This window comes from Hirundo rustica, chromosome 7 (assembly GCF_015227805.2).
Source record: "Hirundo rustica isolate bHirRus1 chromosome 7, bHirRus1.pri.v3, whole genome shotgun sequence".
Classification (NCBI taxonomy): domain Eukaryota; kingdom Metazoa; phylum Chordata; class Aves; order Passeriformes; family Hirundinidae; genus Hirundo; species Hirundo rustica.
The window spans coordinates 25,664,148-25,689,905 of record NC_053456.1 but is presented as its reverse complement, the minus strand read 5'-3'; the positions used below and the strand labels follow the sequence as shown (position 1 = coordinate 25,689,905).

At 40.3% G+C, this 25,758-nt stretch overlaps 1 protein-coding gene across 5 annotated transcripts in view; it reads left to right on the top strand.

Moving 5' to 3' along the window:
* Positions 1–7,068: 7,068 nt before the first annotated feature.
* The window catches only part of INO80D (INO80 complex subunit D), a 46,030-nt gene continuing 27,340 nt past the window's right edge, over positions 7,069–25,758 (top strand). For 4 of the 5 annotated variants that reach the window (XR_005701597.1, XM_040069058.1, XM_040069057.1 and 1 more), the window contains exons 1-5: positions 7,069–7,467; positions 8,756–8,825; positions 16,675–16,770; positions 16,878–17,124; positions 22,619–23,367. Coding sequence is in view for 4 of the 5 variants with exons in the window: in XM_040069058.1 (XP_039924992.1) it covers positions 16,907–17,124; positions 22,619–23,367 (967 nt within the window). In the remaining variant the exon portion in view is untranslated. Of the gene's footprint in view, positions 7,468–7,690; positions 7,716–8,755; positions 8,826–16,674; positions 16,771–16,877; positions 17,125–22,618; positions 23,368–25,758 lie in introns of those variants that run through there. The other variant, XM_040069059.2, reaches the window with a different exon arrangement.

The window sequence follows — 25,758 nt, the reverse complement described above, 5'->3', positions numbered from 1 at the left end:
CAGCCTGTACAGCCTGCCAAGGAACAGGAACGTGTCTGAAGAGAGAGGGATGGGGTTGGTCATTAAGTATCCTCCTCTCTGAGCACAGCCTAAACACGGCTCCTGTGTCCAAACTATTAACCCCAAACATGACTTAGATTAAATCTTGCTTTTCTGTAGTCTTGTCTTCAGCAGGCGCTTGTGGGGAGTAGAGAAGGCAAAGGTGTGTTAATTCAAGAACCAAACTATGCAGTTACACTTTCAAGCAAGTTTAGGCCAAGTGCATTCAGATTAAAGACAAACTGTAACTTGCAGGCAGATTTTAGCATTTAAGTCTTAAGCTGTGATTTCAAACCAAACAAAACCAAAAACCAACCAAACCAAAACCCCAAAAAACAAAACCCAAACCCTGTTCAACAGCCACCTTACTGAAAGCACCAGCATCCCATGGGTGCATCCTGTAGTTCCAAAGGGGGAGTGCTTAAAACCCTGGGCAGCGTAGTGGGCTGCTTCAATAAAAAGAAACCTAACGGAATTCAAGTCAAACAGGTATGTCCTCAGCAAGACTGAAATGTCCAGCAAAATTAGGCCAGTAAAAAATAGTTGGAACTGACTAATTTTTTAATGTAGAAGCATTTTTAATTTTGAAGCATAGCTCAAGGCAGAAAATAAGGTGTCTGCAGCATTTCCCCAAGATCAGTGCCTCTTCTGTGGCTGATAAGATTCTTTTGGCAAGACAGTCTGCTTGATGCTTGATTGGGGGATGTGCTGTATTTTAATGCTGAAACCAACAAAAATAGCTCAGGGTCATAGCTCTAAAAGAAAAGCAGGGTGGCAGACTGGCATCAGCCTTAATCCAAAGGAGAAAGGTAATATAACTTCATCTCTGTCCCCACAATCCTGCTCCTCATAAAATGTTCTATAAACAATGGCTAAGCCAAAATGTCCTCTTCCAAAACAAGACAGTCTCCTAATAATTTGTGCTGTCCTTTGAAGATACAGTAAGATGAAATCACCTTTAGTGCTGAAGGGTTGGAAGATGACTCTTTTAAGTCATGGACAGGACGAACAGAGAAACTGCTGAGAAGCAAATGGATAGAAGAGGACTTCTGGTGACTACCAACATGGAAAAAATGTAATAAGTAAATGGGGAATTCTGGAGAGCAGCTAAAAGCTAAGGACTTCCCTGACAACTGCAGTAAGCTTTTTATAAGGAGTACAAGAACCCCACAAAACGTCACAATGCCTAAGCTCTCCCAGAATTACCTGAGAAGTTTTAAAATTCCTATTTAAAAACAGTGAAAAACAAAGCCAAACACAACACACCATTTTCAATTTATTAATAGATGTTAACTTAGTAGTAGTAGTATTTAAAAAATGCCAAATGGACACAAGTGCCTTTTTGAACAAACCACTGAAGTTTACAGTTACAAGGAAAACTTAGTTCAGAAATGAACACCAAGTCCTTCACTGTGGGCTTATAAAGTCACGGTCCTTTCTGCTGTGTAAGGTTTTATCCAAAGGACACTTTACAGTAACACATGTTAGTTGATGGAATGATGTCAGCAAAGTGTCTGAAAGTACCCAGGTTACTCCAACTCTCCATAGCTCAGCACCACAGAAAAATGGCACAGAGAGACATAAATAACATATATAAAGCCTTAATTCAAACAAAATTAGTGATTCCATAATCAGCAAAGCCTCCTGTGCTAAACAGTGTTAATAATTATGCTTTCCTCCAGCTACATGTACAGATCCATTCACAGTGCCTAATGCTGAGAAGCCTACTGAGATTTAGAGGCGTAAGAGGTAGTAGATATCTCCTCACTCAGCCAATGCTGAATTTTGAATATAATTAACTAATATTTCAAAGAAATAGTTTTATTTCTTCTTGTCATCATCTGTACACCTGTGTTTATCTTTGAAATGGATCAGAGATGAGAACCATCAAAAGAAACATATTAAGAGCAAAAAACTTCACATGTAACAAATAACTTCCAAAATCTGCTGGAATCCCATGACCCTAATTAAGCCTTATGCTTTTATGTTAGCTCAGCTCCAACTGTTTTAGAAAAATCCTGTCCTGCATGCTCTTCATTTCTCAATTAGCCATCACAGGATATTCCACACCTTTGGCAGAAGCTACTCTCAGAAGACTCAAGGGACTGTTGATTTGGTCTAGACTGGGAACTGTCATCTTTCCAACTTGCAGTGGTGACCAAGATCCTCTGCAACCCGAATGTAAATGAGTAACTGGACTAATAGCAGAGAGGACTGGTGATAAAGTGTGGAGCTTCTTAACCACTACAATTACAGTTAATGAAATATCAATAGACAGAAGCAGATAGTAAAAATACAATAGTATACTTTGAATTAACAGAGGGCTTCCCAGTAAAATGGGATGGTATTAGAGCATTCTGCTGGGACAGCTTATTCCATTCATTTGTCCTCTATTAAAAGAGGTCTCCACAGATGCCCAACGTACTCTGGACAACCTTCCCACAATTAAGTCTTACTGCTTTGCCTTTGCTGAGCTTTAGGAAGACAATACCATTTATTTAATGCAGATTAAAATACACATTGCTAATGAAGAACAGATTAGTGAAGTCTTAGTTAATTACCATTTTCAGTACAGTTCACTATCAATTAATTATATTATCATGTAATAGCTAGCATACATCTGCTCCCAGTTGGTTAAATACTTCTGCAGCTACACTGTGCTCCTACTGCAACGCAGAGCAAAACTCCCATTGCTGAAAAAAGAAACCCCTAAGACTCAGGAAAACATGGCTCGTCATGTGTACTTGCTTTGCTAGCATTTGGGGCTTTCAACAAAGTCAAGCAAAGTTACTCTGTTGTACATATGGCTTGTCCTATCGTTTCCACTGTGCTATCTGGCACACAGGAGTGCACTAAAGCACGGGTTTGAAGGAGTTTAGCAGCTGAATTCAGAAGCTCAATTTATGCCATAACTGGGATATAGTTCCTAGAGAAAAATCCTCAGATCATAGGCAGTGTTTCTGACATAAGGACTCTGCGGTTTGGAAAAGTGGCAAAAAGCATGCTGGTTATCAAAAACATACAACTGCAGCAGAGTAACTGAAACCAAAATTTGCAAGAGAGAACCATTGCTATAAAATTTCCATGTTAAAGAATTGTTGAAAAATTAACATTTTTTTCATAATACTAATATGCTGGGATTTAATGGTTAGCTTTACCCCACAACTTGCCACTATTACACAAACTAATACGCCATCACAGCTGCTCAAGACATTGCTTAGAAGAATGCATCATAATTTGGGGGTTTATTTAATTTCTCACCCTTTTCAGTCTTTAAATGCCTAAGATCTTCTATACAAATGTGGCTCTTCCAATATGAAAATCCTGAATTAACATCTATACACTTAGAGGTGTTCTTCCCCTTCACAACATTCAGCTGCATTTTAAATAAATTGCTAATCCCTTTCACAAGCATTTGAAGACACTGGAACTGTTTCCTCAGTAGGCGTCTTTCAAAAAATAATACCAAGATGTCAACATTACAACTCTATTTGTGGAGAACCCAAGAGCTTCATCCCATGCTCCAGAAATTCTTGTGGTCTGCGCTCGGGGTGCGTACGACCTTGGGAGAGAGTCAAGGTTCATTTCTTGATGCAGTAACTGGTGCACAACCCAAAGCACCTATTTCATTGCTTTATTAGACTCACAAAGCTTATTCTCTGCGTCACTGCCCTCTGTCTCACTACTAACACAAGTGAGACACATCAGCACAGAAAGCCTCATTAGGCAGAAACCTGTGATTTACAGAACATTAATGTTCTCTGACCACTCTGTGCTCAAGCGTACAGTAAGTTTACTGGATGGAGCAGTTGGTCCAGGGACGAGGCCAATTTAAATCAAGCCAGACAGACCCACTCTGAAGAAATGGAAGTTCCAGAGTATAATTCTGAATGTTGTACAGGGGACCTTTCATGCTTTAGGTTTACACATTGTTCTTGTACAGAAGTTTCAGAATCCAGTTTGTGCTCCAGTGTAATTTCAGAGCACTGCTCTACCCATCAAAATAATGTATGTCCCAATTAAGGAGTCTTGTCCATTAAGATAAGCAAATATTTTTTAAAAAATAATTTCATTCTACATTACTAAAGCTAGCAGACTGCTCCTTTAGGTTGTTACCGTGTAACATTTTATTTTCAGCAAAACTATTAAAGCAATATTTGCACCTCTTAGTAAATTAGTGAAAAGCTAATTACTCTCAGGTAAATAAAGTTTTGTTAAATAAATTTATCTATCCATAAAGTAATTTTTTTTTATTTCTCTGTTGAATGATTACACAATAGTCCACACAACCAAGATCTGGCAAATTTTTCCTCTTTACTTTCTCTCCTTAGAAAGATTGAATTCTGTTTTTTGTACAAGGTACTAAAAGTATCCCATTTCAAGTTTTCTTATTCCAAACTTCCAGATTCAAAATGTTTCTCCTTTTGCTTGGCATTAAGCTTCTGGCTTCATAATTAAAACACATCAAATAGATCTCAGGATGTCACCAAAATGCGTGCACTACTATGATGCATGTTTAAATTTAGGCAGGCACGTAATCCAAATAAAGTCAGTATCTGCAAAGTCAAGCACATAAGCCAAAGAAAAGGTTTAAAATTGTTTCTGTGCTGAAGTGCATTCATAGCCATTTCTCTAAAATGTTGAATCATCTGCATCCCATTTAAAAAATACAATTCCAAGATGCTAAGTGTGCTGTACAGATATTCTCAAGAGTACCACAGAGAGATGCAGCATAGATTGGTGGTGTGCACCTCTTCCTAAAACACAAAAACCATCTTAATAGCCCAATGAACAGAACTTGACCTGTAGTTGAATTATACTGAATTAAGTTGAAAGTAGCAATTCTCTTGTTTAACACAACGGTTGATACAAGAAATCCTTTTCTACAGAAACTTGACTTTGGTACTCCAGCAAAATCCTACTGACTTGGTAAGAGTTTTATGCAAGGAATTACAGAGTGATCCTTCAAACATTTCTGAATTATTAAGTGTTAGTAAGGCCTGCAAGCATTTGCAGAACTGGGATCTAAGAATGTGGCCCTTTATCTATCTATTTAGAATCAAAGAAAAGGAAATACTAGTTTATTTGTTGAATTCCTAAATCAATTGAGATAATTTATTTGCAATATTTCAAAGGGTTTGTGGTTTTTGAATCATCCCATACCTGACCAAAATTTGTAATCCCTGTCATTCCTGTAATGAATTTTAGGTATAGGATATAAAAGGAGTTTTTGTTGAAACAGCTTACAAAAAGAATAATCATGCTTCATGTTCCAAATCATACAATATACAAACTATTTGGAGATACAATATAGGAGGAACATTTTTTTTTTTTTTTTTTTTTTTTTTTTTTTTTTTTTTTTTTTTTTTTTTTTGTTTTCTAACATCAGCAAAACTATACATTTAACAGATTTTTAACTGAAAAACAAAAAAAATCAAATAACCAAAAAACACCTCCCATGCAATAATTCCATTGAACACAACACTCTGGATCATTACAATGAGCTAGGCAGATTAACCATAATCTAAAAAAACTCCTGCTAAACAAAACCAGTTTGACACAAAGGCCAGCTGACTTATAATTATACTTTAATTAAAACCTCTATCTAAATGAAAAACCCACTATGAACACATGAACTATGTGCACCATGCAGGCTGGGCAAACTCAAAGTATGTTTTGAAATGCTGATGTACCTAAAATACAAGTTTGTTTTTGGTTTTTTAAAGATTATGAGAACTGAACTAAACCAAACCAATATATTTCAGATTGGGCAGGGGAGAGGAAGAAGTTGATAATATACTAAGTAATTCAGTACCTTTATCCATATGACCTTAGTCTGACTGCACTTCAGTTAGTACTTATACCACCTGAATAATTTTTATAATGGAAAAAACATAATGTATAGCTCATTAGTTTCCTAATTATTTCTTCTTCCTTCGGGACAAATAAAAAGGCGTCTTTACAGTTCATCTCTGAATAGGGCTGTGCATAATACTACTTCAAGAAACATTATCACAGATCTGCTGAATACAGTGACCAGTGTCTTCACCTATAGATACACCACAGCATCTGACACTGTTTTGACAGCATTTAGTATGCTTTTTACAATCTAATAAAAGAATCCACAACAAAGAAAAATAGTATTAATTTATATTACAAGACGCTGTGGTATAAATTTATAGCATTTCTCAACTCTGTTTGTAAGTTAGGAATAATATTCATAAATATCAAGAACAAAGCCCCCAGATCAAAACAGTAAATTAAAAAGAACCAAAACAGATTTTTAGAAGGCTGCAAAGTGCTTTGAAAACATTAAAAACAAAACTCAACTGTTGCCCCCAAATTTCTTGCTATGAGTTCTGTTTTCTCACATCCCATCCTGAAGGGCAGACAACGTTAAATTTATGACAGCACAATTTCTCAGACATCTATCATAGGTTCCTCTCACTCGCATTAAATCCCCCATTGTTTCTCTACATAGCCTACTCCAGAAAGAAATTAAAAAGTAAAAATTAAAAGAATATGTTTTTTTCCTACCTGTATATCCAATTTTATTTACAATGCCTTGAGAGAGAGAAAGACGTTATGGTACAGTTACACCAAACTATCCGACATCAATCTCAGCTGTTTACCAAGACAACGAGTACCAAAAAAAAAAAAAAGTTACACGAACTTTCACAATTACACACTTATTTTTAGAACCATCACACAATGACAAAAAAGTTATCAACTTTAGAAATACAGAAAAAAATTACAAGGTTTTAAGAACAACGAAGTTACAAAAAAAAAATATATATTTTTACCGTACCTCCTTTAATTTTTTTTTCCCAGAGAGTTGATCTTTACAGGTTATTAAAAAAAAAAAAATCTTCAGCCACGAGCCTTTGTATTTTATTTTTATTTAAAATAAAAAGTCACACAAACGATAAAAATATTTTGTTTTGGCCATTTGGCTCCCTCCTCCAAATTGACACTTTATAAAAACCTTCTGTACTTTTTTCCCCCTCCCTCTCTCCCTCTCTACTACCTCCAAGATGGTAGGAAAGTTGTTGTTTTGGAGGGCAGTGTAGCCGCTCTCTGATGTTATGTCCTCTCGGTGCCTGTAGTGGTGCTATAGGAGGCTGCTGGCTCTCTTCTTGAGCAGCCCCAGCAGCCCTGCCTTCTTTGCTGGAGAATATATTCAGGGATTCCCCTTAATAATCACCTACCCTCTGAGCACTTTGTAGTTTTTAAAATAATAAAGAGCCCCCAAAGCTTCCTCCCCACAAAAAGCAGGATCTTCTCAGAGACAGGGGGGCAGCAGCTCCTCAGCACAGAGCCCGAGCACATTCCCAGTCCCTCTGCTGGGGAGGAAACTCTGATCTGTCAGCCCAACAGAGGGAAAGGGGGGAGAGGAGAGAGAGGAGGGAAAAAAAAGCAGCTGGAAAGGTAAGCCAGGCCCGGCCTGCATCCCCGGGCTCGCGTAGCGCGGCAGGCGGTGCGGAGGGTGCAGGGTGGGCGGGGAGGCGGGCTACGCGAGGCCGGGGATCGGCCGGAGTGGCGTAGGCCGCAGTAGGGGGTGCGGGGAGCCAGGGGGGTTTTTGAAGCTTTCGGGCGCCAGGAGGAGCGCCGGAGGGGGGTGAGACGGCCGCCGGGGCCCAGCGGGAGGGTCGGGGCGCGGCGCCTTTGCCCGGGAGGTGAAGGGCGGCGGGGGAGAACGGGGGGGGGGGGGCGCTAGGCCTCGGCGCGGCGCGGCCCGGCCGCTCCGCTCCGCTCCGCTCCGCTCCCCGCCCCGCCGGGCCCCCCGCGCCGGGCCCCGGGCCCAGAGCGGGCCGAGCCCCGCCGCCGCCGGGGCCGGGCGGCTGGGGGGAGGCGGTGGGGGCGCCGCGGCTGGGGCCGCTCTTCCCCCCCCAAACCCCCCCGCCCCCCGCGCGGGGCGAAGGGGCCGCGGGACGGGGGGACGGGGGCGGCATTAATTTGCCGAAATGACTTTTAGTAAGCGGTGGCGGGGTGGGGGGGGCACCCCCTCCCCCAGCCCGGTGCGGGGCCGCCGCGGCGGAGGCGGTGCCGGTCCCGCGGGGCTGCGCCGGCCGCGGCCTGGAAAGTTTCGCGGCGTTTTTGGGGTGCTTTACCCCCCCCACCGCCGCCGCCGCCCACCCCCCGCCCGCGGCCGTGGGGACGGTGCCGGAGGGGCGGGAGCACCTCGGAATGCGGCCGCAGGTTCCCCCCCGCCCGTCCCGTCCCCCCTTTTCCCCCCGTCGGTGACCCCCTTCGGCCGGGGCGGCGGCGGGTAGATTTGCCTCACAACTTTTTGGGAGGGAGTGGGGGGTGGTTCTGGGGGTGCGGGGAAACCCTCGGAGTGTTCCCCCCCCGCCCCCTAAGCTGCCGGCACGTGGGGCCCCGGGCCGGCCCCGGAGCAGGGGGCGAGGGGCTGCCTTGGCTGCACCTTCGCTCCCCGGCACATGCCGGGACCGGCGGCTTCCTGAGCCCTGCCGGGCTCGGGCCGGGGTCCCTCGGCCTCCCCACGGTCCCAGGAGCCACAGCCCACTGGCACCTCAGCCAGGGGAGGGGATCGCCTCTGTAGCCCCTACACGGCAGGGGCTGTGTCTGGCCCCCTCTCGTGTCCCAGCGGGCACCCAAACTGTCCCTGTGGGCTGGGGTCCTGCTGGGCTGGAGGGAGCCTGTGTGAGGTGCTGCTGCTCCCCAGGACTGAAAATGAAAGGATCCTTTTTTTCAGGGAAAAGAACGTCTGATAGTTGTGAAGTGAGTGCACTGGAAGACCCACCAACGCGCTTCACCCCGCACAGGTGAAATAGCTCCGGTTTCTAATGCGGGAGGTGGCACATTTTGGTCAAATATTCCTTAGTGTGTCTTTTTAGGTCAAAACGATAATGGCTTTGTACAAGTAACCTCAAATGAATTTTGCAAGTGACGGTGACGCTCACCTTAAAGCCTTATACCATCTGATTAAAATACACGGCGTTAGTTCTAACTTTGTTACTCAACAACATGCAATGCGGGTTTATTTTAAGGCCTTTCAGTTTTTGAGGACTGGGAGACTTAAAAATAAAATTGACAAAATTAGGGCAATGCACCGCTCCCCTGTAGACAGGTGCCCTCCCCTGTGGGCTCACCTGTGCTGGCAGTGTTTCATGCCCCGGCCATACCCACCAGTTACCACTGCTGATGGCTGAGCTGGAGCGCTCGTGTTTTGTATGAAGCTGTCACTTACAACCTGGTGACATTCAGCCTTTTGCATTAATTGTAGTATGTACAAAGATCACACAAGTTTTGTTAATTGTAAAGCTGAATTATTTACAGAAAGCAACAAAAAATTTACGTACTGGTTCAGTATTTTTGTGATGAGTGAATGAATTTGTGTGTAGGGCCTGGTCCTACAGAACTGTGTGTACTGTGTTCTCATGGTATGGTAAATCATTGGGAGGTACAAATTTATTTTAAGACCACACTGAGACTCTAATAGCTTATACCTGCTGAAAGGCTCCTCTGTGAGGAACTCTATTGGTTTATTTATTGAGTATTCCTACTGAAGCAAGAATGATACTGTGTTGTGAGAAAATAAGCTTATTTGTCTTTGTAGTGTTGGGACTAAAAATAAGACAAAGGTATTTTGTTTAACCTCATATGGAAGGGCAGGTTATCTGTTATTTGAATAAATAGAAGGCTTGGACTTATTCTTTTTTCCCCAAGTACAGATGCAAGGTGTGTTGTAGTATGTTTAATTTCTACTTTATCTCAGGATTTTGCTTTTGATACTTTGAAATAATGCTTTTAAAGTACATTTCTGCCATATTGCAATGCCCTGTGGGTCCATTTGTTGCTGTATCTTAAGGCCAGCTCTTTGCAGCCCTGCTCATCCTGGCAAAACCCAGGCCTGTTTATAACTACATTGAATTAAGCGTGCGTGACAACCTCTCCGTGAGGATGTGATAGCAGGACTGGGGCCTGAGACCTTCTGTTCAAATAGAGAAATCCTTGTTCAAAAGACTTTCAAGATACAGGCCCCATCTTGGACATTAGGTTGGGAATAACCATGTTTAGGAAATTACTTCTTTGAAATCTCTAGGAGTGTACTCTTGGCAGTAGTTAGAAACGTTCCTACGTAAGTTCTTTTTTTCTTTAGAAATCCTCTGAAGTTTCTAAAATTTGTAGAGTCTTAAATGTTTGTTGCTTTTTAGGGTTTGGGCTATCTTTGTTAGGTTTTCTCTAAGGTACTCTGAGGTACAGATGCGTGAATCAGCTGAAATGAAAATTCCTGCTTAAGTTCAATTGGTGTAGGAAAACTAAAAGAACCTGCTCACTTTGTAACCGAAGACTTCTTTATTTCCTCCTCTCAGTTATGTGTTCTGCACTTTATTATAACTAGTTACAAGTCTGTAAGTTCTCTAGCTGTTGCTGTTATTAGGAATGATGCCTAAGTTTAATTTTGTATTTATTGTGTTATATTTTAAAATATAATCTGTTTTACCAGTGTTGCCTAAAACATTCTGCTGCTTTTCTGTTAATATATTGGACGTCCTTATGCAGTGTAAACTGCCTTTTGCCAGAACTGGAGTAATAAGCTTTCTAAAAAGGCAGAATGAGGCCAATATTGCTTCTTTCTTCCTAGGTAGATCTTAACATATGAAAAAAGTAGTCCAAAATATGATTCCAGGTGGTAACTAAAAATACTTTGTAAGATATTAACATGTTGAATGCCTTGATCTGTCAGGGTACTTGCATGTGTGTTGCAGTACCTGCACTTCAGAGGCCTTCCTGAGTAAGGACTGTACTCTAGTTAATAAAAGTGTTCTGTACAGGAACTCTTGTAGTTGACTTTGGTCGCTTCCCACTGTTCTCTGTCTCAATTTGAATGCATTTACTGACAAAAAGACTCTTGTTTACACAATTACAGCATTCTTGGTTTGGTAGCCTAGTGCAGTGGAGAACTGAGCTGCTAAAAGACTAGAACTAAGCCAAATTTATGATTAGATCACAGCATAGGGACAGAAGTTACAACTTTGTGGTGTTGATGTTGATCACAATTAGATGTGGTACAGCTTCCCTTGATAGAACAAAACATTTCAAGGAGAGGTATTGCTATGAAATAGAAAGAATGAATGTTTTAGATTCCTACTTAGAAGTGTACTTTTTACTAATGCTGATTGAAAAGTTTTGCTATAGAATAGCTTTAAGTGCGTGTCTTTTTGTCATGAGTTTTATGGCTTCCGTTCATCTTGGAGTGGATGAAATTTCATGCTTCCAAACATCTTGCACTCCATGCGTTTGCTCAGTTTCAGGAAATGGGTCTGACAGTGGCAGGTACTTGTTCTTTCTTGTTCAAGAGGAAATGAAAAAAGTACTATTTATCTTACTTGTGCTTGTGGAGAAGCTGAGATTCTTGTAGATCCATGTTCTACTTCTGGCCCCAAGCTGATGGTTTTGGGAACATAGGGAGATGATTGTACCTTGTCTTTGAGAGGTCACAAACACACCAAGCAATTTAACATGAAATTTAGGCTAGTATTAGCAAATGCAAACAACACAGTAAAGACCTCTGTAGTTGTGGATTTTGTTTGGATGCAGTGCGTGAAGCTCTAAGCTCAGTCCTCTTAATTATACATCTTTTAACCAGCAGCATATAATTGCCTTGCAATTTACAATGCATTTGGGATTCCATTGCCTAAAAGGGTCTTACGTACATTGAATGTCAACTTCTGAGCATATGTTTAAGAATGTATCAACCCACATGATTTAAAATACTCTAATATTTTCAGCACAGCATTTGTGCAAAACTACCGATCTGAGTTTTGAGGCTCTAGTGCTTTGGGCTTTCTATTAGTGAGTAAGCCATTAACTTCCCTGTAGACTACTCATGATGTCAGGTACCAGACATTTCTGTATGACATAATGCCAGTACTTGGGTATAGTTATAGTAAAGATCATCCTCCAAAGTTTGCTGCTACACTGTTTTCCAGCCTCTCTGAAGGACTGTTTTAACTCTTTTGGAAGAGGGTATGTGGAGTGCAGAGCTACAACTGTGTTGTCTTTGGAGCTGATGTGCACTGCAAGGGAGCTGATTATGCTTGTACTGAGAAGCCAGTACTAAAAGCAGTTGGGAGCTGGCTTGTTCCAGAGGGTGATAGTAGGTATTGGCAATTGGACAAGTGTGTACCTGTGTGTATTGAAACCTTTAATTTCTCTTTTTGTAGTCATTGTGCAACCACCTTCAGTTGTCCTATAGACTGCCAGTGGCTGCACCCAGCAGAACAAATAGCTCTGCTCTTAAGTGCTGATGTCTCAGAATGTGACTTTGCTCTGTGTCCTGCCTGTCCTTGCTATAAAGCCTTGCTGGGGTGGTAAGTTTGTTATTCTTCCTCACATGTCCAGATAGAACCAGCAAGAGGGAGGAGATTGTCCTCCAGTCAGCTGCTCAAGAATAAAAAATGGGACAAGGGGAGAAGTGAATGTGTTAGGAAGTTACAAATATTAGTGATAACCTCATAAGAACATGTAAAATACCCTCTAGGTCAGATTAGCTTAGATCCAACCTAATGTTCTGTCTTGGGCAGTAGAAATAAGTGATGCTACTTAGGAAGGGCATGAATTTTTTTGTGCTTTCTTCTCTTGCTCCTCCAGCACCCATATTTGTTAAATTGGTCATGTTAGCAGGTGCATCACTTATGTCCCTGTTGTCTATGACTTCTCTCTTGTCTCTTTGAACCTGATGGTACTGTCTGCTTCCATAGTCTCATGTGACAGCACACTCCAGCAGTTCACTACCTGTGAGTAGTAAAAATGAAGAAATACTTCTTTAATATGGTTTGAGTCAATCTCATACTAACTTCATCAGGTACCCCTAGTTGCAGTATTGTGTAATCTGGTATGACTGCTCTGTATTTACCTTATTCCCTACCGTGATTTCTTAAAACTCAGTCATGTATTACATCATTTGGCAAGGGCACGCATTTTGGGATTCCCTTCTGTTTTTTCCCTGTTGTTTCTGACTGGCTCAAAATCTTTTATTTAGAATCTGTTGAAGGAAAATCTCATTTCCTCAAGAAGCAGCTTCTGGTTTCTCATTCACAGGTTGTGGCTAAAGTTAGTTTGGGCACATGCAGGCATGAATTTTTTTTCTGTTGAACCTTCCTGCATCTTTGATGTAGAGTATAAATGCAGACCTGAAAACAGTTTCCAGAAAGTTTTGTATTCTGATATTTTTATATGAAGTACAGCTGCTTAAGCATTTGCTTTTTCCAGGGGAAGTCCATGTTTCCGTCATCTCTTACTGAATCCTGTGGGACAAAAATAATTTCTTCCCCACCCACTATTTAGCTAAGTGTAGTTTCAGTTCTCTTCAGTTAAGTGACATGTGCCTAGTCCATGCTTGTGCTACTTTTTACGTAGCAGCAAAAAGCTCTGTTGAGAACTCCTGTAAATTGTTAAAAATAAAACACTGCATCAGTTGAAATCAGAATGAAGATATTTAAGTGTCTTTGTTATTTATATATACATTTTCATACACACACACACACACTCTTATGTGGTATGACATGAAAGTAAAAAAAAAAAAAAAAAAAAAAAAAGCTCTTTTTAGATTAATTCCAACTTCAGTCTCTGATCCTGGCAGTGTATCTATATAGTGACATGTCTTTTGGGGAGTCTATTTAAGAATCTGCTAATAAAGATATAATTGCAAGTTTGAGAAAATTGCTGTGTTGTTTTTTTTTTAATATAATATTGGTTGTCTATGTTTATTTGCTTTCTTGTTCCTTGCACTGTTGCAAGGAATTAGTTGCACTAATTGATTACTGTCAGGATTTTTAACATGATTATATTTGCATGGATTTCTCTTAGTGTATATATAGACTCCAAAACTCACGTTCATGCTCATTGGTTTCCCTGGGGATTATTGTCAGTATTTTTGTGTGAATGTTTCATATGGCATTGTCCTTGTGCCCTGTATCTCTCAGACAAGTGAGAAGTGAAATACCATGCCTGCCTTGACACAGTCAAGTTAAATGCAAAAATAAGACTTAATTATGAGTTAAATCCAAAAGTAAGACTGCGGCCGCAAGAATAAATCTAGGATTATAGTGGCTGGGAACTGTGGAGCAGTTTCTTTACAGAAGCTTAACGGAGGCACACGAGGTATGCATTTCTCACTGTTTACTTTGGAGCCATCCTGAAGAACTCTTTTTCGTTGGTCTCTTGCTTGCTAACCTTCAGAAAAGAATTACGGCTGGGTTGTACAAAAGAGGAGAAAATTAGTGATCCATAAACTCTGCAAGGCATGATTGTAGTAGTGTAAAAGAAAGTGATAAATCAGAAGAAAATAGAGAGCAACATGTGGGTCATCCCAGCTGCAAGATACACTTGGTCTTTCAGGTTTTATGTCCAGTCCAGTATGCCAGCTAATACAAGCCTTGATTAACTGAGGGAAGCAGACTCTCCAGCAAAAGGCTTTCTGTCAGCCTCGTGTGTGTGAGGTGCAAGTAGTTAAGACTCATATGATTACTTTTGCTGCCATAGTAGTAGAAGAGTCCATCTCTCAAACATACGGGATACGAACACTGACCACAACTCCTGTAATGGGTTGTGTTCCCATGGGATTTATGTTTTTCCTTCATGTTGTTGCTGAATAATACTGAAGGGTGTGTCAGTATCTGCCTGAGACAAGGTGACTGAAAGGAATATTTGGTCCTTAACATGCTAAAGAAGAGATAGTTCCCTCTTCCCATTCTGTCTTTTTGAAGGGCATAGTCAACAATGAACTTTCTTGTTCTTAAGATTGGTGTGTTGTGGAAAGTCATACTCCAGTGATTGGTTGGTTTCAAGTGTGTGTATATACATATATAGTGCTTCTATGCCTTGAGAAAAGTTGGGAAGGGTGATTGGAACTGGACTAGGTGTCTGTGCTTATGTTGTGTCTCTCTGGTGTAGGCAAAGCGCGAGGCCCCTGCCTCTGGGGATGGCTGCTTCCCTGTGTGCCTGGAAAGGGAAAATGTATATCGAGAGGAAATACAAAGTTACCATTACTGTCAAATGATTATTCAGGTCGCTTGCAGTAGTTACATTCTGTAGCGCCTGTCTCTGTTCTTAGGCTCTGTGTGCCGTACCTGTGCGTGTACGGCTGTTCCAAGAATTTTAAGTGTGTTTTAAAATCTTTTAGTACTCTTCTGTCTTTCTGCTTCTTCATCATCTTATCATCATCTTATTCATCATCTTATTCATCATCTTATCATCATCTTCATCAGCTTATATCAGCCAGATATAAGCTAATGAAGGCCAGATTTATGCTGTTTACTCTGTGGGATAGGGTGTTTTGTTTTGCCCTGGTGACTTAAAATTGTTTTTCTAGATCCCCCAGTGCCATAGTGCTTTGTCATTTTCTCATGGTACTGTTTTAGAGCAGAAAGTGGAGACTTGTACCTTTACAAGAGGAAAGTACATCTTTCCTGCAAAGTCCTTACAGGCTTCCTCCTTGCAATTCTGCTCTTGCTGTTTTGGGCCTTGAGAACAAGAAATTTCATTGAGGTGGTAATCTGTACATTTGTCACATGCCTCTAATTTGTTACATATTTCCTGACTGTCACCTCTAAGAACATTCCTTCTCTTGGTGTATAAAACATAAGAAACTGAACTGAGTACTGAATGAATACACAATGTTCAAAAGAGTTCATTCCAGTGCTTCAGGATGACCTTTCTGAATAAAAGCTACCTTTGGCAGGTTAAGCTTAATGTATCACAGTAGCTGCAGAATGTATGTACCATTACTTCTTTTGAAACTGTTTTGGGAGGATTTGGTGGCTTTTTTGTTGTTGTTGTTTTGTGTGTGTGTGTGTATGTTTTTTTGTTTGTTTGTTTGTTTTTGTTTGTTTTTTTAAAAGATGATTGCCAAAAACCTCCATAATGTGGGGAAATGAAGAAGTACCTTATGGCAGCATGGATTTGCAGTGTAGGAACCTACTTTAGGGGGAAAACCACTGAGACTCTTGCTGAATTGACATTTCAGCCCTTCTGGCATTGATGGGAGTACTGACTGATATTAATGCCTGCATTTCACTAAAATAAGTACAGTGAGGTAGGATGATCTTTGAAGAGCCATGATGACCTCAGGAAGGACTGCGTAATGGATGCTTGCAGAAATTGTAAGTGGCTACAAGATATGAGAGGCTGGTCATCAGGTGTGGTAAAGAAAGCTTTTCTCAAAAAAAAAAAAAAAAAAAAGCTTTGTCGCAGTGACTGGCAAAATAATTTTGCAAAGCAAAGACGGTCTGTGGTGGTTTTGTCAGCAAAGATACCTTGAAGTAAACCCTCTGCAATCACATGGGTTAATCATCTTTCAGCTTGATTTATGAAAGCAAGTGATCTAATCTGACACTTAACCTTTTTCGACTTGTAGCTTCTAATCACTTTCTGGTAGATGAGTGAAGTTCTGTTAAAGTGATTTAAGTGTGGTGGCAGTAAAATTTTCTTTCCCCCAGTAGTTTCTTTCATGTTGTCCAAAAATCTGTGGCTACTGATTGAAAACTATTGTGCTGTTGTTTTACTGGATGCTAGCTGAACCACAGGCTTGGTTCATGTGCCTGTTTACTTACTGTAGTAATATCTGTTTTATTCTGACTGACATTGACATTTTGATATTTTCCTTAGACAATCTGCTTCGTCTTGGTTCATCATCATTCCAGGATAGTGGCGTCCTTGGGGCTCTCTCTTGACATTGACATGGTACAGGAGATTTAAAATCAGGTATTGTTTTGGGTCCTTCTTTCCCGTCAAAATGAAATGCACCACCTAGAACTGAATGCAGTTTTTCTTCCTGTATGTGATTTGTCTCAATATTTTGGTTCTTTCAGCTGATGTTCACAAGGAACAGAGTCACGTGATGTATGAAGGCAAACACATACACTTCTCTGAGGTTGACAATAAGCCCTTGTGCTCATATAGCCCCAAACTGTGCAAGCAGAGGCGACTTAACGGCTACGCCTTCTGTATCAGACACGTTCTGGAGGACAAGACTGCCCCCTTCAAGCAATGTGAATATGTGGCCAAGTACAACAGCCAACGCTGCACCAACCCCATCCCCAAGTCTGAGGACCGTAGGTGAGTTGTGCTTTCCTCTCTGCAAAGTGGGAAGTGGCTGCGATGTTTTATTTAAGTTGCTGCCTGGTTTCAGGGTGAGGGAGGAACTGGCCTGAGTGAATTGTATTCCAGGATGGTCCTTTGAGGATTTTGTTTTAAGACCAGTAAATTTTATATTATTTTCTGTGGGAGTCAAGTACTCAGCGAGAGGGCAGTAACTTAATCCCAAGGAAGTTTATGGGAGAGTTCACTGCTTTTCTCAAATTCACTATAAACTGTGGATCAGACCTGCTACACAGTATCAGCTGTTCTAACTCATTTGCTTTGTCACTCACAGTACATGCTCTTAGAAAGGCCTGCTTGTTTAGCCAGCAGTGCCAAAAGCACACTTTCATCTGCTTTTTTCAGGACAAGCAGTTGAAAATGCTTATCTTCTGGACATGGGGAGCAGTGACACATAGGGACAAATCCAGAATTACAATTCAGTGTTGGTGATTTGGTACTGATTTGTAGTGTTGTTTTAGTTGAATAAAATAAATATTACTTGATAAGACATGAGCCAGCTGGGAAAGTGCCACATACTCCCTTTCTTGTTTGCTTCCCTTATTTCTCTCCTCCTCCGTGCCCAAATGAAGATACCCAGAGTGCCCAGGTATTAAATTCCTTGCAAAATATAGTCCTTGAAGTTGTTGAGAGCTGAGAATTAAAAGCAGGTTTCCTGAATTGCAGCCCATACTGTAACCACAAGGGCATTCTTCCTTGCTCTTTAAAACTTCCTGAACACCAGTCTCATTGATGCTGCTTGGGCTGAAATAGCAGAGTTTGTCTAATCTTGGCTGCCATCTATATATGACTTCGTTTTTCAGAGCTGTCATTGCAGGTTTTGCCAGTAACACAGTGTTTAATTAATGTGTATGTTAACTATCTGAGACTTGTTCTCTTAGAAATGCTTTTTTAAACCTAAAATATGAGCAAAATATGCCAAAAAGATCAAGCCACTATTCACTGACCTTTCACATTATTAGCTGCCATTCAGTAACCTTTTGCATTATTCGCAGTGTTCCCACTGTGCCCTACATATAACTTCCTTCTCAGCTCACAGCTCCCTCTCTTGTCTGAAACAACAGTTGGACTGTGCTCTAAATTAACTTGCACTTCACCTGCCATTTCAGCTGAGGAGACTGATGAAGTGAGAAAAAATATGAATGTTTGTCAAAAGCTGTAGGGCAAATGCTCAAATGGCACAAGATGAATAACTTTAAGCTGTAATTTGACAGTCAGTGAGTGTTTCTTTGCTACTGTACAGTTGAGGCTTTTTGGAAATAAGCTCACAGAAATGATCATAGGAATTGTTAGCATGAATGGTATGCTGTAATTTCAGATGCAAGAGCTGACTGAGAGAGTTCCTGTTTACCATGGGTCATACTGAAAAACAATAGAAGTAATAGTACTTAATGACTTTTTTACGTCTCATATGTTCCCATGGAATTTGTGATTTTTCTTTACACCTTGAATTGAGTTCACACTTTGTTCTTTTCGATTTTTCTCAAGTTAAATTGAAGTGTGGTCATGACATCTGGTGTATGTTATATTAGAATAATTCAATTGCATGTCGTGTGTCACGTTACAGTACTTGAAGAGGACAGCAGGTGTCTGAAAGAGAAAAACTTTTAATTTCAAATGAGAGGATGTGATATTTTGAAAGAATATTTTAAAAGACAGTTTCTCAGGGCAGAGTTTAATTTTAACAATAGCATTTAATGAATGCTAGTGATAAGACTGTGGCTGTTCTAAACTTCTTTTTTTGGCAGGCAAACGTGTATCTGTTTCTTAGAAGATTTTTTTCACACTCCATTCACTGTAAAGATGTTTGCAGTGTCTGAGTTCTTTGCTCATAGCTTTTCATTTTCTGTTTACAGAATTACTGTCAGATGGTCATTTTGTCACAGTTTTAGACACGTAACTGTACACGATCAGAAGCCAGCTGTATGATGCTCTGACAGCTATCTTCTTTCATACTTTTAGAGATTGTTAAAAGAAAGTATTTCAAGAAGATGCATGCATTATATGCCAAAAGCTTAACAGCCTGTCCACAAATAATTACGAATTATCACTTGACCCCAGACAAATGAGATGCTACCAGGCACAAAGATGCCAGATTATTAGATTTTTTATTAACCATTAACATTCTACAAATTAAATCTATTAATAGTGCGTGACTTCATTGCCTTATTTGAAGTCTGATTTTTCTATTCACTATCTTGTTTTTTTAAAGAATATATATATGTGGGATGGTGCACACATGGGTTTTATATCTGTTTTCTCTGAATACATCTCCTACTTTTTTCTTAACCAGATACACACAAAGATAATGAAATGCAACTTGATTTCTAAATATAGGTTTACTGCAATTTAGTTGGGTTAAACACTATTTTGTCTCCAATTCTCCTCACTTAAGAGAATGTTTAAATATTTAGTTAATATACAAGCTGCTCCCCAGTTTATTTGGACCTTCTTTTAAGTAAGTGATGGAAACTGATACCAAACTGGGGTGTACTGAGAAGCAGAATGCATTTATAGGTAGAAAACCTCACTGTCTGAGTTCTTGCCTTCCCAGTGGATGCGGGAAACTCTAGGTGAAGTCTTCACAGCCCATCCCATTTTGTGTGCTTCATGTTATGATAATTTTAATGGATGTCTAGTCCCATATGTGTAGACTTCATTTGACCTTACCTGCACAGAATAAGTGCCTTTGGTGCTCAGTGAGGAAGGGGAAAAAGCCTGTATTAGGCACTTATTGTGATGCCGTCAGCTGAGCATAACTCACAGGTTATAGAAGTGACAAACCGAGCCTCTGAGGCAGGCTCACCAGGATTGTGTCTTGTAGGGCCAGCTTGGCCCTAGTAGGTTTCATGCTCAGAGCTATGTGAAAAGCACTGTGCTGCTTGCGGGTTCGATTCCTGTCTTCCCAGTAATCTGACTTCCAGGGAGCTTGAGCTACTAATGCAGACTCTGCAGCATGGTGTGAAGCCAGAGCCAGTTTAGGCCAGGGCTGACTAAAAAGTCATGCTGGAATGTGCAGGATGGGGAAATATGGGTGTGTGCCCCCCTGGCTGTGCGCAGGGCTAGCAAGAGCCTGACAGGGTCAAGGCTGAAGTGGTGCTCATGAGAGCTATGCCTAGCCAAAACTGCTTGTGTGCAGTCCTTACCCAGAGAAGGCTGGACTGCTCTTCCTGGTTTCTTCTTGCTCCTGTTAGTCCAAGGTGTGACAGCCTTGGTTATACTGGAAGAGAGGGAGTTGGCAGAGCCTAAAGCACAGAGCCAAGCCAGTGTGTACTGGAATCTGAACGTTGTAGCCTGGCATCCATGGGTTTGTGTCCAGAGGGGCCACTTGGCTCTCAGTGATGCAGTATGGTCAGCTGTAAGAGCCAAAGATTTATTCTCTGCCATATAAAAATGATTCTGTTAGAGTTAAATGAACAGGAGAAACCCTTAATAGCCTAAAACTCAGAGAATTTTAGCAAGCCTGTTACCTTTCCACAGACTTACTCACCTTTTCTGTTTCTTTTCTTAATGTTTTTGCAATGAAAACAGACTTCTCACATCAGCACAAGCCCGGGATGACAATTTCAGTTCTGAACAATGTAAGGGAAGCATTTGTGTTGAGCAAAACACTCTTTTTATTGGCATAAGAGGGAAAATAATTCCCTTGTGTTTGTTTAGTCTGTTTATTGGTTTTTTTCCTTCTGTCATACTAAAAGTGCTGCGGTAACTGTTCAAACAAAATATTTAAAAAGGGATTAATTTTAAATATGGAAACAGTGCTTGTTGACTTTAAGGGAAGTTTTATTAAGCCCTCATTATATAATTTTATTTTTAGAAGTGCATCTCTCAGTATGAATTTACAGTATTCCAGTGTGTTCTAATAAGGACTGCACAAGTTATTGGCTTTTAGCTTGCCTCATCTAGGTTTATTTATTACTTACAACATAATGTAATGAAGAAATTATTTAGGCAATAATAAGTAGCCACACTTTTCAGCCTTTTCTGATTTGTAAAACCTTAGGAGTGTGGATCTCTCAAGAAGCTACATATATGGACACCAGTAAAAAGCATATAGGAATTTGCTTTCTCGTTTTTCCCTTTTAAGGACCCTTTAGAGCTGTTCAACCATTGTTTTGTTAGAAATGGGTGGACAAGTTGAAAGTGACTAAACTGAAGTGCTAAACCTTTTTGGGGGGTTATTTTTGGCTTTTCTGCTATTTTTTGCTCTATGAAGACCAGAAAGAATATAATTTTAACCTTTTTTTTTTTTCAACAAAGCTTACTGTTCTCAGATTCATACTGATTAGATTTTAAAGAATATCTTCATGGGTATTTCATTATCTTGTCCATACTACCTTGATGCAGACATCACTCTTCCCTTGTATCTTTGGTCATCTATAAGCTGTAAGTTATAGATGGGATTTTGCAAGGGCAAATTTTGGTTGCTGATGGGTTCTACAGAAGCAGGAGTGCCTGCCTGTGGCATACAGGAAAAGGGTCACATCATGGTTCCTAAATTTCGTCACATGCTGGTTTCCAATGAAACAAAAGTTAATTGCTTACCTTTTAGTATGTTATCCATGGCATAAATTGTAGTTATTTTTACTTTCATGACAGATTTTCAAAGACCTTTCTTGCTTTCCTTTTTTTTTTAATACCATGACTTTGAAAGTTTTCCATATTGGAAGAACTTAAAATCCTTGCTTGTGTATTGTATGTATACGTATTTCTGGCATTGTGTAAATTCTTTCTAGCAGCAGAGAATTTGTTTTAAACTAGATTTTTGTTGAAGAATATTCAGCTAATCCTCTGGATTCAAAATTCATCATGTTAGACTACTAAAAGAGAATTTAAGTATTTATGGTACTTGCTCAGTAAGTGGAAATAGTGATCTTTTGTAGCAGATATTTATCTACTGAGATTGTCCTTAGAAGAAACTGCTCCCTACTATAGTGGAATTATTATTAATAATAATAATAAATATTATTATTATAATGTGTGCATTGATAAAAATGTTAACTGCTTCCACTGAAGGAATGGGCAAATGAAAGGAAATAGTCTTCCATGTACTTTTTCTAAGGAGCTTTTGAACTGATCGGTTAATGGCTTGTGTTCTTGCTGCTTTATGTATCAGACTGCCCATTTGTTTTGTTCACTTTGGATTTTGACTGTTTACCCTATCAGAGAGTTAAGATTTTGAATGATTGTATGTGATTCTCCTATGAATAATGAATGAAGAATCTTGTATCTTAAGATTAGAAATAGTCACTTGTATAACCTTTTTTCTGCTGGTTCGGGAGCGCCACAGTTACCTGTTATATTCGAAGCAGTTGTGTACAATTCTTACAAAACCTCTTGTATTTCAGTTTGTATTTGCTTGAGATGTGGGGGTTTCTCCTAAGCGACGTCTTGTCTTCAGATGTTACTTACGGAAGTTTAGTTAATAACTGACTGCTTTTACTTTTCAAAGGTACTGCAACAGCCACCTGCAGGTACTTGGCTTTATACCCAAAAAGGAGAGGAAGAAAAAGAATGATCCCATAGAGGAGGTAAAGGTCAGGCATCAGATGGATGCTGTGGCCTTCAGTCTGACAGTGCCCACCCTGGCCTTGAAGATGCCCAACGGACTGGATGGGATGTCCCTCTCCCCTCCAGGGGCAAGGCTTCCTCTCCACTACCTGGAGGCAGAATTAGAAGACCCCTTTGCTTTCAATGAGGAGGATGATGACCTAAAGAAAGGGGCAACAGTGAAGAAAAAGTTGCAGAGCAAGTTGGCTCAAAACCGGCAGCGCCAGAGAGAGACAGAGATTTTAAAAGTTCGCCAAGAGCACTTTAGCCCCGTTCCTGCACCTTTGCAGCAGCAGCCTCTGCAGCAGCAGCACTCCCATCTGCCACCTTCATCAGCTTCGTTAAAGCCGACAGGGCTACCGCAGGGCATAGTCTGCAAGTCACCTCAACCTCTGAACACCAGCCTACCAATGCAGGGAGTGGCACCCACCACACACACTATAGCACAAGCACGGCAGTTGTCTAACAAGAGACCTCTGCCTCTCCTGCCACCCGCCAGGGCTCCTGTCGCGGAGCCGCCAAGGACTGACCGGGTCCTCATGAAAGCCACAGCCTTCTCTCCGCACTCGTCCTGCATGAGCCGGCTCCAGAGACTGGTGAAACTGTGCACTCGAAAACAGCAGCTGGACACTGACCTGTTTCCTCACTTAGGTGAGTAGGTAATAGATGCGCTGCAGCCGTATTTTTTAACCTGAAACCAAAAGACTAAAGGGGTCTGTCTTCCTAGCCCTGTCCTGAATTCCTGTGCGGTCCTTACAAAATAACCCTGAGCTAGGTAATCTCTTGGCGTTTTCTTTAGCCCTGTTGTCTGTAAAGGGAATGCCTGGCCCCATCACAAATGGTTTATGGCATTTTGGTTGTTTATTCTTCTTAATGTTCTGTTAACCATTTGAGAAATCAAACTGAGGTGTAGAAAACATTGTTTGGATTCTAGAGACCTCATGTAAAAGGTTTGCAACTCAAGTAGTAAAGGTGACACTAGCAGTACCTACATGAGTGGACAAAGTTAGATTGAAACAGTAGGTGTGTGATAAGTGCACGTGACATAATGAATATAAGTAAAAGTTTGGCAGTTTGGGCCATCAGTCTCTGCAGATTCAAAATTCCAGTTGACTTAATTAGAAAATTGGAACACGTCCGAATTTTTCTTGACTGGGCCCTATTTATGTATAGAATATGGATGAACTAAAGGAAAAGACCGCCTCAGGAGAGCAGCATTGTACAGTAGGTAGTTGGAAAGGTGAAGTCTTGTCTGCATACCGTGCAGAAGTAGTCTTGCCCTTACATATAATAATCAATAGCTGCTTGCGAAAATATAAGCAAATGTAACCAAATTGGTGCTATGATAGTAGTGCTCTGTAAGCTTTGAAAAGGCAACTGACCTTGTGGCTGATTTGTCTGATTGTGAATACAGACCTAGGCACACCTGTCTGTCCTTTTTATCTTCCTCACCCTCCCAAGTTACTTTTCTGCTTAGTTTTAGATTGTAAGTTTCTAACAAGTAAAATTCTGTCAAGAAAAAGGAAATATGAGTCTGTGTGATGTAAGTTAGGAACACCATTTATGATTTTTAAAATAAAAAAAAAAAAGACTTCAGTTAAATCGGGACATTCCCTATATAATGTCTTATTTAATTGCAAACATCTGTAATTTTTCCTATTTCAATAAAGTTTTTTGTAATTTGCTGTTAAGATCTGCCCTTTGGCACTCATGGAATAGTTTGACTATTTGTTCAGGAGATAATTAGCATCCCATAGCATGTCTCCAGAGGAAAATGTTCTTCAGAAAACAGCTCTGATGGTCCTATATGTTGTGCAGGTCTTTAGAGGAATGGCAGCTCCAGAGGCATTCCTAAGTGTCACCTCAGACCTTAGCTTAGAAAGTAACCTGTGTTTTGAAAGGCTGTGGAAAGATTCCTTTCTGTGCTTAATGTTCTACATTCTCAAGTGGTGAAGAGAATATGTTTTCCTAAAAAAGAGGCATAGTAAAAATAAAAACAGACCTATACATATACAGTTAGGCAGGTGCATAACTGTGTGTATGTATTTAGGACAGTTTATATTTGGTAAAGTAAAGGAATTTACATATTAATTTCATGAGAGTGGAAAATGTATTTGTTATTTATTCATTATAAGCCGTAATATTAAAGACTAGGTATGCCAGTTCAGAGAATTTCAGGATTTCTTTTCTATATTTGAGCAGTACTAGAGATGCCTGCACAGAATCTTTTGAAAGATTAAGCCAGTTTTATGTGTACCAACATCAGAGCCATGTAAATGGATATTAATATAACAGCAGTGTTCAGTGTCAGTATAGTTGAATCTGGATTAGATTTTGTTCCTTCCTTTCTGCAGTGTCCAGGAGAAGCAAAACAACTCAATTTCTGATTTTGTTTTTAAACTTTGGGTAAACAATTTGTTATGTGGTTGTCAATTGTGGACATCTTTATGGAATGATTAAGTTGTTTTTTCATTCCTCTATGGAAGAGACAACAGGAAAAAGAACCGTTTGAGTTGAAAGTATAATTCTGACATTTTATCAAATGTCTTAAGGTACCTTAATTTAGTTCAAATGTATGTCTTAAGAAAATAAATTAAAAAAAATTAGGATGCTGAAGTTACTGAAAATTTGGATTTCTGGTATCTGTGGTTCATGTTGAAGTGCTGATTCTATATGATGAAGAGTTTCCTGATGATTGTATTCCAAGCGCGTGTGTGCGTGTCTGACTCTAAAAGTGCTTGATCAAGTACTGATGCATTTCCTAGATTCAAGGCATCTGACTTGAGAATCATCTCAGATATAGCTGTTTAGTTTGGTTTTAGCAAAAATTAAATGCTCCTTAACTATCAATTTTCAAGGAGAACCCAAGAAATTGAAAAAGCCAAAAATGCTAGCTTTGTAAATGCACCAATGGGATTTTATCCCACCTTCTGCAAGAAAGTGGCAAGAATTTCCCTGGGTGTGGGAGAGAGAGTAGGAAAACCCACAAAAGGTAAAGTTCCAGTTAAAATGTTCCACCTGAGAACTTGCTGGCCTCTTTCT